This window comes from Hydractinia symbiolongicarpus, chromosome 13 (assembly GCF_029227915.1).
Source record: "Hydractinia symbiolongicarpus strain clone_291-10 chromosome 13, HSymV2.1, whole genome shotgun sequence".
Classification (NCBI taxonomy): Eukaryota; Metazoa; Cnidaria; class Hydrozoa; order Anthoathecata; family Hydractiniidae; genus Hydractinia; species Hydractinia symbiolongicarpus.
The window spans coordinates 15,333,958-15,349,218 of record NC_079887.1 but is presented as its reverse complement, the minus strand read 5'-3'; the positions used below and the strand labels follow the sequence as shown (position 1 = coordinate 15,349,218).

Sequence of the window (15,261 nt, the reverse complement as noted above, 5' to 3'; positions counted from 1 at the left end):
AGATTCTCATGTTAAATTCCTCCTTATGAAGTTGGATTTACAAAGATCACATAAGATGAAAATGAGGCTATAGCTGTGTAAGAGGCTCACTATGTCACACCCTGTACAGTCAAACCTTCATAGCTATAAAAAATTGGTTCAATTTTAATTGCACATGTGGCAACCATTCTATAGGAACAGCACCATACAACTGACCCAACTTTTCTTAAAATTGAACAATTTCACACAGTGCCTCAGTTTCGCAAATGTATCTGGTCTGCAAATTTTTATACAAACTTAAATATGGAAGAATTATGCGTTGTAAAAGGTAAAGGTGAAACTTTTTATAACAACTGGGTACTAAAATCGGTATGTTAATCCAAAAGCTAATGTACCACACCAAAATTAAATATGATATATAAATATATTTTATATAATGTAAAATTAAATATATATATGCTCCAAATATCAAAATTATAGCTACTTCAACCACTACCCAAAATGCTACTTCAATTATCATGTCTTCTTAACGCGGCATAGCTTATGGCGCTGTAGCTCAGTGGTTATACTTCTTGCACTTTGTGCAGGAGATCGGTTTCAATCACCCTTACCCACATTTCAATATGGGCGAGTGAATGTTACAATAACAGATATTATGATACAGATGTGACATTGCTAGCTAGTAGCTCTAAATTTCCAGATGAACTCCAACGATATATACTGTTAAAACAACAAAAATCTGCTGTTCTTTTTGGTCCTTGCTGAAAGAGGTTAAGTCAACATCAAGGAAGACAAAGTTGGATATTTCACAATACATTACACAAAACTTGTTCTATTTTCCAATGAATGACTACTGTACAAATATGTCAAAAAACCTAAGGACTTGAACAGGTAACAACCAGTCTTCACAGCACGACCAAAGAACCAGCAGCGAACGAGTAGTCTACGAGTGACCAGAGAGCCAACAAAGAACTGACAGAACATGAACACTGGGTAAGTAGAAAACATGGGGTGCCCCAATTGGGGTAGTGTTTGGGATGGTAGTTTTATTCTACGGACCGGATTATACATTCTCCTTTGCCGCTGAAGATTTTTGCTGATGGAAACCGTCTTATTAATTAAATGGTTTCTCATATTTAAGAAGAACTTTAACTACTTTGCTTATCACTAACATAAATCTCTTTTATTAGCGATAATTTTAAGGTTCTTACAGCAAGGTTTATACAGGAAATCTTCTGGTTTGTGTTTTTTTGTCAAAGGCCAGATAACATGGAAACGAGGCTAGCAATTGGTTTTTAATGTAAATAGCTTATAAAGGTTCTTAGGTTATATTAAACTATTACCATGTACTTTCAAAACCTTTATAGCTTTAAAAATTGATTGTATTATCTGGCAACCATTCTAGCTATAGGAACCGCACTGCACAACATCTGTCCATTTTTTGTAAAAGTGATTAAATTTACACAGCGGCTCAGTTTTGCAAAGGAATTAATCTGCAAATTATTATTATATGTTAAATTTAAATATGGCGTTGTAAACTAAAAGCCGTTGTATTGCAGTAAATTTGAATCTATAATGTGTATTTACAAAATATTATACAAAATATACGCTAAACATCAAAATTTTGGCTACTCCAACCAAACCAACAAAGCGTCAGACATGTGGAAAATTTTTGGGATTAATAAGCTCAGGTCGATCAATGTACACCATAGTCTTAGGTTTCCGCATTTCAAAACAACCTGTACTTAGTTAGAAGTCTTAAGTAGAGTGAGAATGGCGAACACCTGGGAGTTGATTTACTACAAGCAACAACCTGTAGTCGCTCTCCTTTTTTGTACGCCATTCTCACTTTATTAAAGTCTGTCCGGAACATAAAATAGCCGCACAACAAAGACAAAAAAGAATGATGGAAAAACAGCAATAATGATGTCATGTTTTTAAAATTTACATTTTCGCAGTTTTTAAGACAACACGACCTGTAAATAATACCTTGTTTTTCCAATTTGTTACTCGGAATAATATTTATATTCTTAGGAAGACATATCTTCACAGTAAGTTGAAGGACGTCTTCTCACAAAAGTGTACCCATATCCCCATGACCCATAAAGTTCTGACATAGAAGAGTGTAAATAATCAATGTAATGTGGTAGTTAGGCTATTTAGCTATATTTTATGTTGAAATCCTCAGAAAATAATAATAGTGTCAAACTATTCACTCATAGTGTAGCTAACACTTTTTTAACTTCCCAATATTTGCAGTTGTTTACATTAAAAGGCTGCAATTAAACACAACTCTCGACAACTCAAACACTGGATAATTTAAACTTTCTTTATTATCTTTCATTAAGTACTAGCCTGTGGCCTTTTGGTTCACCCTTGTTTTATTTACCTCATTCCGTGTGTCTTGCTACTGCTGTTATAATTTATTATATTAAAGAATTTCTGAGTCTCTTAAACTTTCATTATATTATATATAACAACACTTAAATTGATCCCTGGATAACTTATTCGTTTAACTTATGTGATATGGTAAATTCTCTGTCTTTTGTCAAATAGTTTTAGTTTTGGGTTGACAATGTATATTTTGTAAGGCAGGTGTCACAAATATGTGGTGTTAGAGTCATTTAAGTCCAAAAAATAGGGTTGGTCGGTCAGCAATTAAAAAAGTTGAAAAAATCATGTTCAATACGTGTATATAATGTATATATATATATATATATATAATTATATATATTATATATGTATATAATGTGTATATAACACTAGTATATAATGATCACATGCACACCTTGCTTAATTGGAGCTTCTGCATGCCAATTTTAAACTAGCTTTCAGCACCCTAACTGCCCGGAATTTTAAAACGAATCCCAATAATAGTGATTGGTATTGGCTGTCATAAAAAGCATGTTTTTCTACTATATGTTTTTTTAAAATTTTAAGTGAAGTTTTGAAAGGAAAATGATAGAATGTAAAATCACACAAAAAACAGCTTTTAGATGGGGTTATAACCTTTCCAATTTGATATTATTGCCCCATCATTATAATGCAGAATCATTATTTTTGTATCTAACATAATGTTAGATACAAAAATACCTTAAGTTGTGATTTGATATCATGATAAAATTTAAGCAACATCAAAATTCTGAGGTACTATGTACTGCAGTTGATCTAAGTGTGTCATTTCAGAAATATGTGTGAAAGCAGTGATTGGATTGGATTCAACTCTCCTCAGAAATATTTTGTTGTTGTGACAGTGCTCCCTTAGTGCATCGGGCTATATTACTACCAATCCTTGCCTACATAATAACCTTAATAATAGGATTCTTTTTTTCATCACTACCACAGAATCATGTTTGTTAGGTGATTTGATTCTTGTTAGTAAATGTTAACTACCGCAGAATTATGTTTGCTAGGTGATTGGATTCTCGTTAGCAGATGTTAACTAAAGTAACTTAAAATTATATGTGGTTTTATCTGTAACTTTTATGGTTAAATTTTTTTATGTAATAGTAATATTGTTTTGTGAATTAAAAATATTTTTGAACAGTAGGCGGACCAGTTGCTAATTTTGTTATAAGTCTCCTTAATCTAATTTTAAGGTTAGGACTTACATTGGTTAGGGACAAATATAAGTCCCAACCTTAAAAAGAATTTTCCCAAAAAAAGGCATCAGATATGTCTAATAAAAACACTGTTTAGTGGTTGACCAATCATGTTCTCAACTACACTGCATTTACACAGTCAAGTGGTACTTTGTCGTTTTGCAGTCAATTGAGTTTAATCTAATCACTGTTAATGAATGTCAATGAAACTTCAGTTCTCTCACTGTTGGCAAAAAAAAATTCATTTTATTATATTTTGCCATTGTTTAGTGCACTTGTTGACTTGGGCCATTAGCCAGAATTTTTTTAGTAAGTGTCATTTCTAATATTTTTTATGATTTTTGATTATTTTGCATTTCCTTTTGTTTGCACTACCTTTTTCCACTTCTCATTCCGATTCTGTCAGTCTACTTTGTTTCAAAATTTCCATTTGCCAGTAGTTTATTTAGCTTTTTCTCATTCTCTGTATATATCTCTGTTTTTAGGCGATTCCAATTTAATTAGTTGATCTACGGGCAAAGTCGATAGTAACTTACGGTCAGTCAGCAAAATAAAAATAATTTTATCGAGAATGTATGGTCCGGACAACAAAAAAATAATAAAAAATAGCAACGGAGGAGGGTGTTCTAAAACAATTTTTTTCTATGTATTTTCGAATCTATATTATAATACCTGTATACGTCTGTCTGTCTTCTACGTAAAATGGTATATAGCTTAGCTGCGCAATAGCGAGAAGCACGCAATGCGGTATAAAAAGGACGGGCAAGCCCGTGGATTTTCCATGGCCTATCGACTAGTAATAATAATTTGTCTCACTAAAAAAATATGTAACTAGTTCTCAAGGTGAAAAGATAAAAATACTTGCATGATCAAAAACTTGTTTTTAAAAGTTATGCAGCAAGAATTTTTCTTGTGTTGTTTTGAAAGTTCTAAAGCAAGAATTATTCTTGTGCTGTTTTAAAAGTTGTACAGAATATACTTGTATTGTTTTGAAATATATACAGCAAGTTATACTTGCGCTGTTTCGAAACTTATACACCAAGTTATTCTTCTCCTACTTAAAATAATAAAACAAACAATTTTATTGTTCTTTGCACAGTTTTATAGGAAAATCTAAACTTAAGTGCAATTTCTTTTTCCGGACTATGGTTGTTTAGTTGAGAATATTTAAAGTCTTTCGCAGCGTTAAAATTATTTTTTTGTAAATTCATAACGGGGGAGGGTGTTACGACAAGCGTATTCTATCTTGTTTTAATTATTTTTCCTAAATGATATCAACTGTATTACAGTTTAGCTAGCATAATTTTAAATATATATGCTAATCATAACAAAGGAGGGTGTTACGACAATAATCTATCTTGTTTTTCAATTGTATTATAACTATTTTAGCGAAAGTAACCAATTTTTGTTATAAATCACAAAAAATTTAAACTTCTGTTTAACCACGTAACTATTTTAGTGATTACAAAGTTAGCGCACCACGCATTTTAGTTTTATTGCAACAAATTACCTTGAACAAAGAATTAACTTTCAGTGGCCTTATCAATGGTGGTCCTAAAGTAATGTTATTGATTCACCTTGTTTAGTATAATTGTAGATGGACATTTAACCAACCAAAAATAACATTGATATCTTCTATTCTCATTATATTTCTTTAAAACTTTTTTGCTTAATATTATTATTTGTTTGTTTTCGAGAAAGTTAGGGTCGGTCACGCCCGTAGAACAACTAATTAAATTGGAGTCGTCTTAGTGATTAAATAACGATCTGTTGAAAGTCCAGCTATAGTCATCGAGTTGTTGCCCCAAGCCCCTACAAGCTGTAAATATGTTTTCTTATTAAGTGACCACCAAGTATATTTCGACTTTTAATAAAGTCATCATCAGGTAAATTCCAAAATGATAGTAAAACCAGTTAATACAGATTAAAACAAAAATATTTCCAATATAACTTAACTATATTGAAATGATATTAAGATTTTCTCAAAAGAGTGTGACTTTTAAAGTGTTGTTAAGACTTTGAATATATAATGGAACTATATTGGGATTGAAAATTAATGGTGAATGGTGACCTTTTATTAATGTGCAGTTATCCTTGGAAAAGCTGAAATTAATAGTTTATACCAAACACCAAAATCTAAAGGTAGTAAAGTTCATTTAGTGGTAGGCTAAGTTAAATTAAGAAATAGTTTTTCAGACAGCAAATGAAAACAAAAAAGGAAGTCAAAATGCATCAATGTAAGTATCTTTGCACATACAGTCTTTTTAATTGCTTGCCTGCTTTATTAACTACTTTTAGACATTAATGTTGTCAATTTCTAAGTGCTGATGTGGATTAGACGGGCTGACATACTAAGTTTGATTTAATTTTTGCGGATGATAAATATGTATATGCACCTTAAAACTTCTGTTCTTTCTTCTTTATTACCTTTTTCATATATACAGTTAGAGCCGTGAGAGTCCAAGGTAGTGCCATACATGCCATTCTTTCTCATGTATATATATATATTTGTGGCGCCATAGCTTAGTGGTTATAGCTCTCATACTCTGTGCGGGAGACCAGGGTTCAGTTCCTCTTGACGGCGATTCAACATGGACGAGTGAATGTTACCATAACCCCGGGTTAACCCAAGCCATGTGAGGGAAATTGGGAAGATGGCACACTGTGTGGGCCGTTGGATGTTGCCAGGAGTTGTCTAGTAGAGCCCGGGCCCTAATTGGGTCTGTGTAGCACAAAATGAGCATTAAATACTCTAGGAATCTCCATCTAAGCCATGGCCCCTCCTGGAAGTAATAGACAGGGTACATCCCTTGATATTTGTAAGGCTAGCCATGTAAAATATACACATCTATCTAGCTATATAATATATATCTAGCATAATACTATCAGAGAAACAATAATTTAAAAATTTTATCATTATTGAGAAAAAATATATAATGTAGATCAAGCCATAAATTGATGCTTATAATCTAGATTTGACTAAAATAAGCCAGTGCAAATGTCTTTCTGCAAGGTACACAGACATAAAAATGCCCTCCCCATCGATATGTTTTGTAAGTGCAGTTATCTTTTACAGAAATATAATTGTAAAAGGTTTGTTAAATCAGGTTATTGTGATGTTAAATATAGTTTGTATTCACATTATATTGCTCCTCCATTGTTTTGTTGTATATTTTTTCTTAATATATGTTTAATTTTTTTTCTATGTAGATATATATATATACTATATATATCAAAGTCATTTTGGGTGAATGCATCCTATGTTGAGTGTATATTTATTAAGAAGCAAAGTTCTATAAAAATGAATACTGAACCAATCAAAAAGTGTCCAAAAATTGATTTTCGCAGTAAGTGTATGGAATTTCCAATTAAGTATATATGAAACTTTTAGATGTTTATCTTTCTACCTGATATGACATGTTTTGACATGTCAGTTGTTTTTCAATTGTCTTTGAGTATTTGTTGACACTTTCTCGTGTCATGTTTTGATTTGTTTTGATTTGTTTGACTCAAGACATAATTATTTTGCAATACATGAAAGCTGTAAGCATTTAATTGGACATGGGCAATTTGTTTGGTTGTAAGCCAACTAAACAGGGTGGAACAAAAGAATATAAAGGTATATGTACTTATAATTATTTTTAACAAAGGGATTAAGCTGAAACATATATGTATTTGCTGAAACAAAACCTTGGGTATTTACAGTTTGTACAGCTGACTATTATGACTACATTTTGTACTTCCTTTTACTTGAACTCAAAATGTCTGAGTTATACTAAATCACAAAAAATCATACAAGTTGAGTCTAGGATAATTCATTATAAGAAGATTAATCCTTTTTAAATACAGCTTATAGTTTTATTTAAAAAGTCTAATTTTGGATTTTGTAGGCACTCATTTGCTTATACTTTTTAAGATTCTAAAATTTACTGCTGTCATTTCCATATTTCAGCATGTTGCTTGTTTACATTGGAGAAAGGAATAATTCATATTAGGCGCATGAGTTCTTAAAAGCATTCCAGCTAAACATGACACTATATGCTATGACACTATATATGTAACAAGACGAATGGCTATAAAGCAAAAAATACTTTCACAAAAATGTGTGTATTTTCAAGTACATAAAAAATGTCTGAAACAAAATTATAACCTTTTATCAAGATATCAAGGGTATAAGATCACACAGCAAAACAATTTAATATTGCACAACTTTACAAGATATTGTATGAATGTCATAAGTGCAGGATGGTCGGATGGAAATCTGTGGAAGTAAATATCTGTAAAGCAAATATGTATTTTAAAGCAAATCTTTAAAAACGTTTTTGAGTTTTTATCCCATATACCATACAAAAATATCATTATTAGCACAAGGAACCCATAAATAATATATTTCAGCAAATTTAATCAATTTCTAAATTGATTATCTTAACTGCAGTGTATGGTGTATCGCTTTTAAACTTGTATCAAAACTGTTTTGTGTTTTTGAAAAATACAGAGTTCTATAAATAATGAATGAATTTGGAGTTTTCTAATTTTGTGAAGAGAAAACCAGTTGCTGCAACAAAATGATATCAAGTAGTTTGTAAAACACAAGAATACTTTACTATTTTATTAATTTACAGTTACTAGGTTACCATTAGTTAATGATATCAATAAGACTGTCAATTTTTAAGGTTATGTTATTCTTAAGTGATTGGATAAATTTTCAGTATAAAAAACACCTTAAAAGAAAATGTGTATTTAAGAATTTAAAGCGTGTGTAAAGTGGTTATCCCCTATAAATTTGTGACGTAATGACTTACATAAATCTGACAAAAATCTGTGTTGTTGAAGTGTGACGTTTTAAAATTATATAAACGTCACATGACACCGAGATGTTTAATTAAAAGTTTTTAATCATGTTGAATTTGACCCAGGTTTGTTGATCAGCTATTTATCTTCAACAATGCATGTTTCCATCTTGCATACCTAATTTAGTATTGTCTTCATGTCATGCTGAAACAAGCAAAAGCAAAAAGACAAATTTAGTTTCACATGAAACTTGCAGCTTTAGCTTTGTGTTGTGAGCTTCTATATAAGAGCTTTACTTTGTGCTTGTATGTCAGTTCTGAAAGAGTAGAGGGGTAGAGCTAAATATCAAGAGAAATACGTGAACCATGACTGTCGCCAAATTTGAAGGTATGCAAAATTGACTTTTCTGGCATAGTCACCTTGTTTTCCTATTTTAAGTTTTAAGGGGTGTTTTCCTGAACCAATTTTTAATGTCTTGTAAAGCTATATACAATTATATCAGTAAAACATTGGATAACATGACACAGACGAGTTGTTATCTCATTGAAAAAAACATAAGTACAGGTGTCCTCAGACATTGGTCTGTCGTACATATTTTCTGCATTGATATTTTGTGCATTTTTGTCCACCCATTAATACTCAGTCAAGGTTATTTATTTAAGCACAACAGATTAGAAAAAATAACCCAATTGTATGGGAAATTTTGGGACATATAACTATATAAATATATCTTTTTTTTTTCAATGTGTTTTCTTTGATATTTTTAAAATTTAACAAGAAACCATAAATAAAAGAAAAAATAAGTGAAGAGGAGAGTAGTGATAGGGTGTTGATTTCTTTTGCTAAAATCATCATTTATGTAGTTACACAAGTATAACCACATCATTTAACTTTAAACCTGTCAATCTGTTACCTTCACCATGTTATTTGATTTTATTATTTGTTAGGCATGTAATGATACGAAACTATAATAGTTTGAACAGGAAATGTTGTATGTCGGATGTGTGCAAAATTATTATGTAGTGAGGTAGTTCCTGTTTCCTGGAGACAATTTCTATGGTGTTTTTTCGCCAGTTTTAAATGCTGTAAAAGGTTATATTTTTTCGTGGTTTGTAATTTCTAAATTTTGTAAGAAATTCATTCATTATTATATTTTTCAGTTCAAGAAAGATAAATTCAGAAAAGATGTATTTTCTACTTTGTAAACATGCGTATGAAAATCGTCACTTCCTTAAAGCCTAATTAATTGTGAACAAAGGCAAAGCAGCAATTAACACCATTTTTCTTCATATTTTTTCATTCTAATTTTAGTTTGCAAGAACTAACAAACAATAACCACTTAATAATAATTCACACATGGACTTGTTACGGTGCTGTTGCCCTTGTAGAAAATCGAGAGCTAAAAATTATGGTCAGTTGCGCTGTGGTTATTTCCTTTCTTCATTTCTTCTTTCTTCATCATGTCTTTCTGTTCTGTTTTACATTTATTGACACTCGACAAATAAATTTTCCATTATCAAAACTTAAAAGATAAATAAATATAGAACCATAAATTTGGCAAAGAATACCCAGTCCCTTACTTTGTTCACTTGCCCTCTTTAAGAAGCTATTTTGCGAAGTTGTAATTAACGACCCAGCTACCATTTTGGTCACGAAAACATAGCAGCTTTGTAATTTTTATCATTCATTTTGTTTTATATAAATCCCTAATTAGAAATCCTGATATAAGTGTGTGGAGAGGCTTTGCTTTGACCGTTAGGTTTTGTTGTTATAGAAGCTGCACCAGATCATTCTGAAGAAGATGCGCCTGTAAACAAAGAAGGTAATTTATATTTATTTACCTGTGTTTTTTATTTGTTGCAATCGTAAAACTGGTGTAAAAAATCAATAGCCAACGAAAACGGTCTTTTTGATTTATTTCTTTATATATCTATTTTATTTTTGTGTTTACAAATTTTTCAGAATTTTGGCTTTTTAAAGCACACTAAAGGGTATTAACGAAAGCAAAATGTTGCGGGCTTTTTCCAGAATATTTTATGCAATGAAAAAATTTCGAGCATTTTATGCATTTGTTTTGGCGTGTTTTTACTGGTTAATTTTCTTATAAAAAACACACCTGAAAAGTATTTTTTGTTTTTGTGGGAGTACATTTACGACATGATTTGCTCTTATAGAATCTGCTTCTCCTGAAGCTGCACCAATGCACGAAGAAGCCCAATCAAATGGTAATTCGTTATTCCTTATTAATGTTGTTGTTTCATGAGTTACTGAAGATTCATTGGTTTCTTTTTTATAACGTCAGCAAGAATTAGAATTCGAAATGCTTTATGTTTCATTTAGTGCTATATCTTTTAAGACACGTTCAGTTTACCTTCAGTTTGCATTCAGCAACGTTTAAGGTCCCGTCCACATTATCAAAAAGCTTAAGCGCAAACAGTGCATGCTACATGGTGAACTTCTGTTGTTTCTTTTTAGGCCAATCACCTGTTAAAGAAACCACGCCTGTGATAACACATGTGAAAGCGCGAACAGGGAAGTATCCAGGCTCGGATGTTGAACGATTCCACGTCCCTGACGATAAGGTACCTTGGACCGTCGAGTTTCAAGATTATAGTCCGGTGGAGTATACAGTCCCAAAGATATTGAATGATAAACCGGAATGGGCTGATCCGGATACAAGGTACAGTTGTGACTTTCAGTGATCTCACAACTGTAATGTTTATGTTGATGTAGGAATCTTTTTACTTAGGTTCACTTCAAATGCAAAGTTAGTTGACATGTAGGTTTTTAAATTAGGTGATGCACAAAAACAAGTGTGGCCTAAATGTAAGCTTCAGGCTTCACGAGATCACGTTTTACGAGTTGGTTTACGAATTTGTCTGTTTTTTCAGCTTTTCAGATGTAAGCGGCGTTCTTAATTGGTTGTGATTACGATCATTGCAGTTCCGGCCTCTTTGCTAACATATTATGTCTGGGGTTATTTTTCTAAACTAGGTCTTCCCTTTTCACATGCTCAGGGGAGCTATATTTTTTAACGTTTTCAATAAAACTCTCAAAGACTTCTACCCCCCTTTGCACCAATAAAGTTATGTATTAACAAGGGTGTTATGGCCGCAGGAAATTTTTTCTCAGTGAGCTTTTGAAATGTGAAACAAACTTGCACGATAATGTGCGTGATTTATAGAATTTATAGAAATGGAAACCTGGAACAGATTGCATGGTTATCTGAATGAAATCAAGTTGGAATGCGAACAATCCGAAAGCGAAAAAATAGCATTCAAAATTATAATTAAAATCGTTAATTAGTTTACTAAAGAAAGAAACAGCCATTAACTGCTATTGTAATTTGAGTACACGCAGAAGATTGTTTTTAAACCTACGCGTATAGAAACATAAACTTTCGCGATTAAGCCGATATAATGGACGACATACTTTTTGCTTGCTGTAAAAGTTTTGCAATGGTTTTCTGTGACTTCTTTTTTTTATTGCATTTTTACATTGTATTTTTTTGTAGTGACGATGCGTTCGAAGTTATCAAGTTTAACGAGGTGGATAAAAATATACGTAGAATCAGTCACATGGGAAAATATGATATTTTCGATGGCAAGCCGCGGTAAGATTTGTTACACCTGCGTGATTTTTTTCTGTTTTGTGTGAAGCGAACTATAGTTATCTGTGTTTTAATTGAGATTCATCCTGAAAAAGTGGTAAATACTAGCCTGGAGCTGTTTTTTAGCCTAGTGCATGACATTTTCTTTTATAATCCGATTCACATGTGTGAATGTTCTCTCCGATGTTAAGTTTGCGATTTTGTTAATATTAACGTTTACCTTTTCTTGTTTTTTATTTAGAAATCCTGTAGGCCGTACAGGAATCTCCGGTAGAGGCCTTCTTGGCAAGTGGGGACCAAATCATGCGGCTGACCCGCTTGTCACTCGGTATGAATTTAGCGTAAATATTTACTTACTTTGAGCACTTAAAAACTCTACATTAGTTCCACTTCTGGGGACGAGCCAGGAACAATCAAGGGATTTTTTATTTTTGGGATTTTGTATTCTTGAAAAATGGCGTGTAGTCGACGCACCACTGTTGTTGTTTAGATGGAAGCGCAACAGTGACGGAGAACAGCTAAAACACGAAACAGACAACAAACCGATTTTGGAATTTGTGTCGATACAACGACGCGATAATCAGGAATGGGCTATACCGGGGGTAGGTTCTAATTTCGTTGTCCTCTTGTTGATATGAATGGGTTATACTTGGGTAGATTCATTTTTCGTTGTCCTCTTCTACATATGAATGGGCTATACCGGGGGTAAGTTCCTTTTTTATCGTCTTGTTAATATGAATGTGCTGTACCAGAGGTATAAGTGCTTTTACTAACTGTCTTTCTTTTTAATTACGCATATACCATTTTTTTTAATGAAATGCGAAATTAATAAATGGTTTTGTAAATAAAGCCTCTTATCTGATGATTATTAAATTGTTACCTTAAAAGAATTGTTCTGGAGTTTCCTTCCTTACTCCCTCACAATATCTGTCAGAAAAAGCCAAAATACCAATTGTTAGCTATAACTTGTGACCATTCCTATTTAATTCAACAACTAGAGACTCGTGTAAAAAAAATTCCTTTTCTTTTTAAAAAACCTTTAAAACCTGAAGCATTTTTTTCTTGCGAAGTTAGGCTGGGGTCAAACTCATTGATAATACTATTTTAATATTAGTTGGAACTTCAATAGCAGACATTTAACATTATTCTGGCGACCTTGTATTACTTCTTTGCAGGGTATGGTCGACAATGGTGAACAAGTGTCTTTGACTCTCAAACGTGAATTCGGTGAAGAAGCGATGAATTCCATAGAAGAGAGCGAGCGGGAGTGTACGAAAAAACTTATAGATGAGTTGTTTACGCATGGAGAAGTAGTAAGTTTGTTGGTTTTGTTTTTTATTGTTTGTTAAGAACCGCGTATCGCGTTCAAATAAACATGTTCCAGGTGGGCCAGCCATACTGGATTTCCTATTCTACACTATACCGTATTTCTGCAATAAACATATTTAATATATTTTTGTACCGCATTGCGTGCGTCTCACTACTTGCGGTACCATTTTGCGAGACAGACAGACAGACGTATACGGGTATTATAATATAGAATAGCTGTTAGTCCGTGGAAAAATCCACGGGGTCGCCCGTCCTTTATATATCGAATTTCGTGTTTACGTAACAGGCAGACAAACAGACGCACGAAAAGACAATATAATAAACGCCCAAGTATTAATTGAATAGATTGGGCATGTGAAAATGGCAAACTCGTGGAAAAAAATCAATTTGTTTTTTAAAAAGAAAAAAAGAAATTCTCGCGGAATAAAATATTTTTAGCGAATGTTTGTATGTTCACGTCACGTTATTAAATTTTTCTTTAGATTTACCAAGGTTACGTTGACGATCCGCGAAACACGGATAATTCTTGGATGGAAACCGTCGCCGTCAACTTTCACGACGACGACGGCACCACTGTCGGAAAAATACCGTTAGAAGCCGGCGACGATGCTAAAGCCGTGCGCTGGTTGGCTGTTGACAAAGAGGTAAAGTTGTATGCCAGCCATATGGATTTCGTGAAGGCAACATGCGAGAAACGAGGAGCGTACTTCCCCACTTTATAACTACAAATTAAATTTTTGAATTATTTATTCTTACACAATTTTTTTTTTTCAATTCTTAGATTCATATTGTAATTACATTATTGTAAAAACCTAAAGAGAAACAGAGTAAAGGAAGGGGGATATTTGAGTAAGGACACGAAAAGTTCAGAATATATCAAAAGTCGAAAATTTTTTCCTTACGATAATCAAAGTGCTCCAGTCGTAGTTTCTTTTGTTTTAAAATTCTCCAATAGGCGGATAATTTGAGTTTGAATGATTTTGAATATTTTGATTGGTTGATGGAATTCATTTCAAGCCAATCAGAACCTTTAATTATTCCGCTTTGGTGCCCGGAATATTTTGCTAGAGTGGAGATGAGCCTTAACGGAGGATTTATATCGGTTTTGTTGCCTGTACCTCCATGGTTTTTTCTTTAAGTAGTTCTTGACAGATCCAGTTTTTTGGCGAACAAATATCTAGTGGATTGTTGTAGGTCTTGTGACTATTTCGAGGTTATAATGTTATTTAATGTTTTTATTTGTTTTTATTAATATATATAAAAACTGTACCTTGACTTCGCTGCTACACTTATTCCATAGTGTGCAAAAAAGGAAAATGTTCCAACCATGCTTGTTATACTCATTTCCAATATTACAAGGACATGAGTATCAAGAAAGCAAATAGCATAGCATAGTTGTTCTTTCTTCCGCCAACACAACCTCTAGACTTTTCTATGACTCGACCAGAAATATTCTACGTTTTTCCAAGACTGTTTTTCTTTTGATGCTGCCTTTTCAAATATGAGCTGACTTCTAACTACAAACAATATATCTGTAGACTTATGTTTGGTTAAGTTTTAAATGCTAAGCATTACGTGAAGCCTAAAAAAATGTTGTGAACTTTTTTTTATTTTTTTGTTTCGTAAGCAGTTTTTCTTGACAACAATCTACAGTTTAAATTTTTTTTTATACCGCAGTATCACACTTACGGCAGTATCGCTTCCTATTTAAAATATAAAGGCTTTATTATGAATTGATAAAATATTTATGTTTTGCCCACTATAGTTGCGAGTTTAAGATCTTCAAGTGCCAATTCTCATTTCCTTGTTTCTTTAAACTTTTCTTAAGTGTTTTTAACTAACAGAAACATTAAGCATAACCTAAGCATATTTCGAGCCTGAAAGAGTACTTTCCATAACCCTCATTAAGCCTCATTTGGAATTTCAATACACTATAATGGTTCTATGCTC

The 15,261-nt window shown here is 32.5% G+C and overlaps 1 protein-coding gene across 7 annotated transcripts; it reads left to right on the top strand.

Annotated features, from left to right (window-relative positions):
- Positions 1–1,890: 1,890 nt before the first annotated feature.
- LOC130623575 (ADP-ribose pyrophosphatase, mitochondrial-like) lies at positions 1,891–14,586 on the top strand. Of its 7 annotated transcripts, XM_057439075.1 has the most exons (10): positions 8,740–8,759; positions 9,684–9,783; positions 10,147–10,194; positions 10,547–10,597; positions 10,848–11,052; positions 11,887–11,985; positions 12,224–12,310; positions 12,473–12,584; positions 13,158–13,295; positions 13,794–14,586. In XM_057439075.1, the coding sequence occupies exons 2-10, from the start codon at positions 9,729–9,731 to the stop codon at positions 14,031–14,033; spliced, it is 1,035 nt and encodes a 344-aa protein (XP_057295058.1). In that variant the 5' UTR covers positions 8,740–8,759; positions 9,684–9,728; the 3' UTR covers positions 14,034–14,586. The 7 variants fall into 7 exon arrangements, with proteins under 7 accessions (XP_057295060.1, XP_057295061.1, XP_057295056.1 ...); XM_057439077.1 differs by lacking the exons at positions 8,740–8,759; positions 9,684–9,783 and adding an exon at positions 1,891–2,030; XM_057439078.1 differs by lacking the exons at positions 8,740–8,759; positions 9,684–9,783 and adding an exon at positions 1,935–1,957.
- Positions 14,587–15,261: the final 675 nt, after the last annotated feature.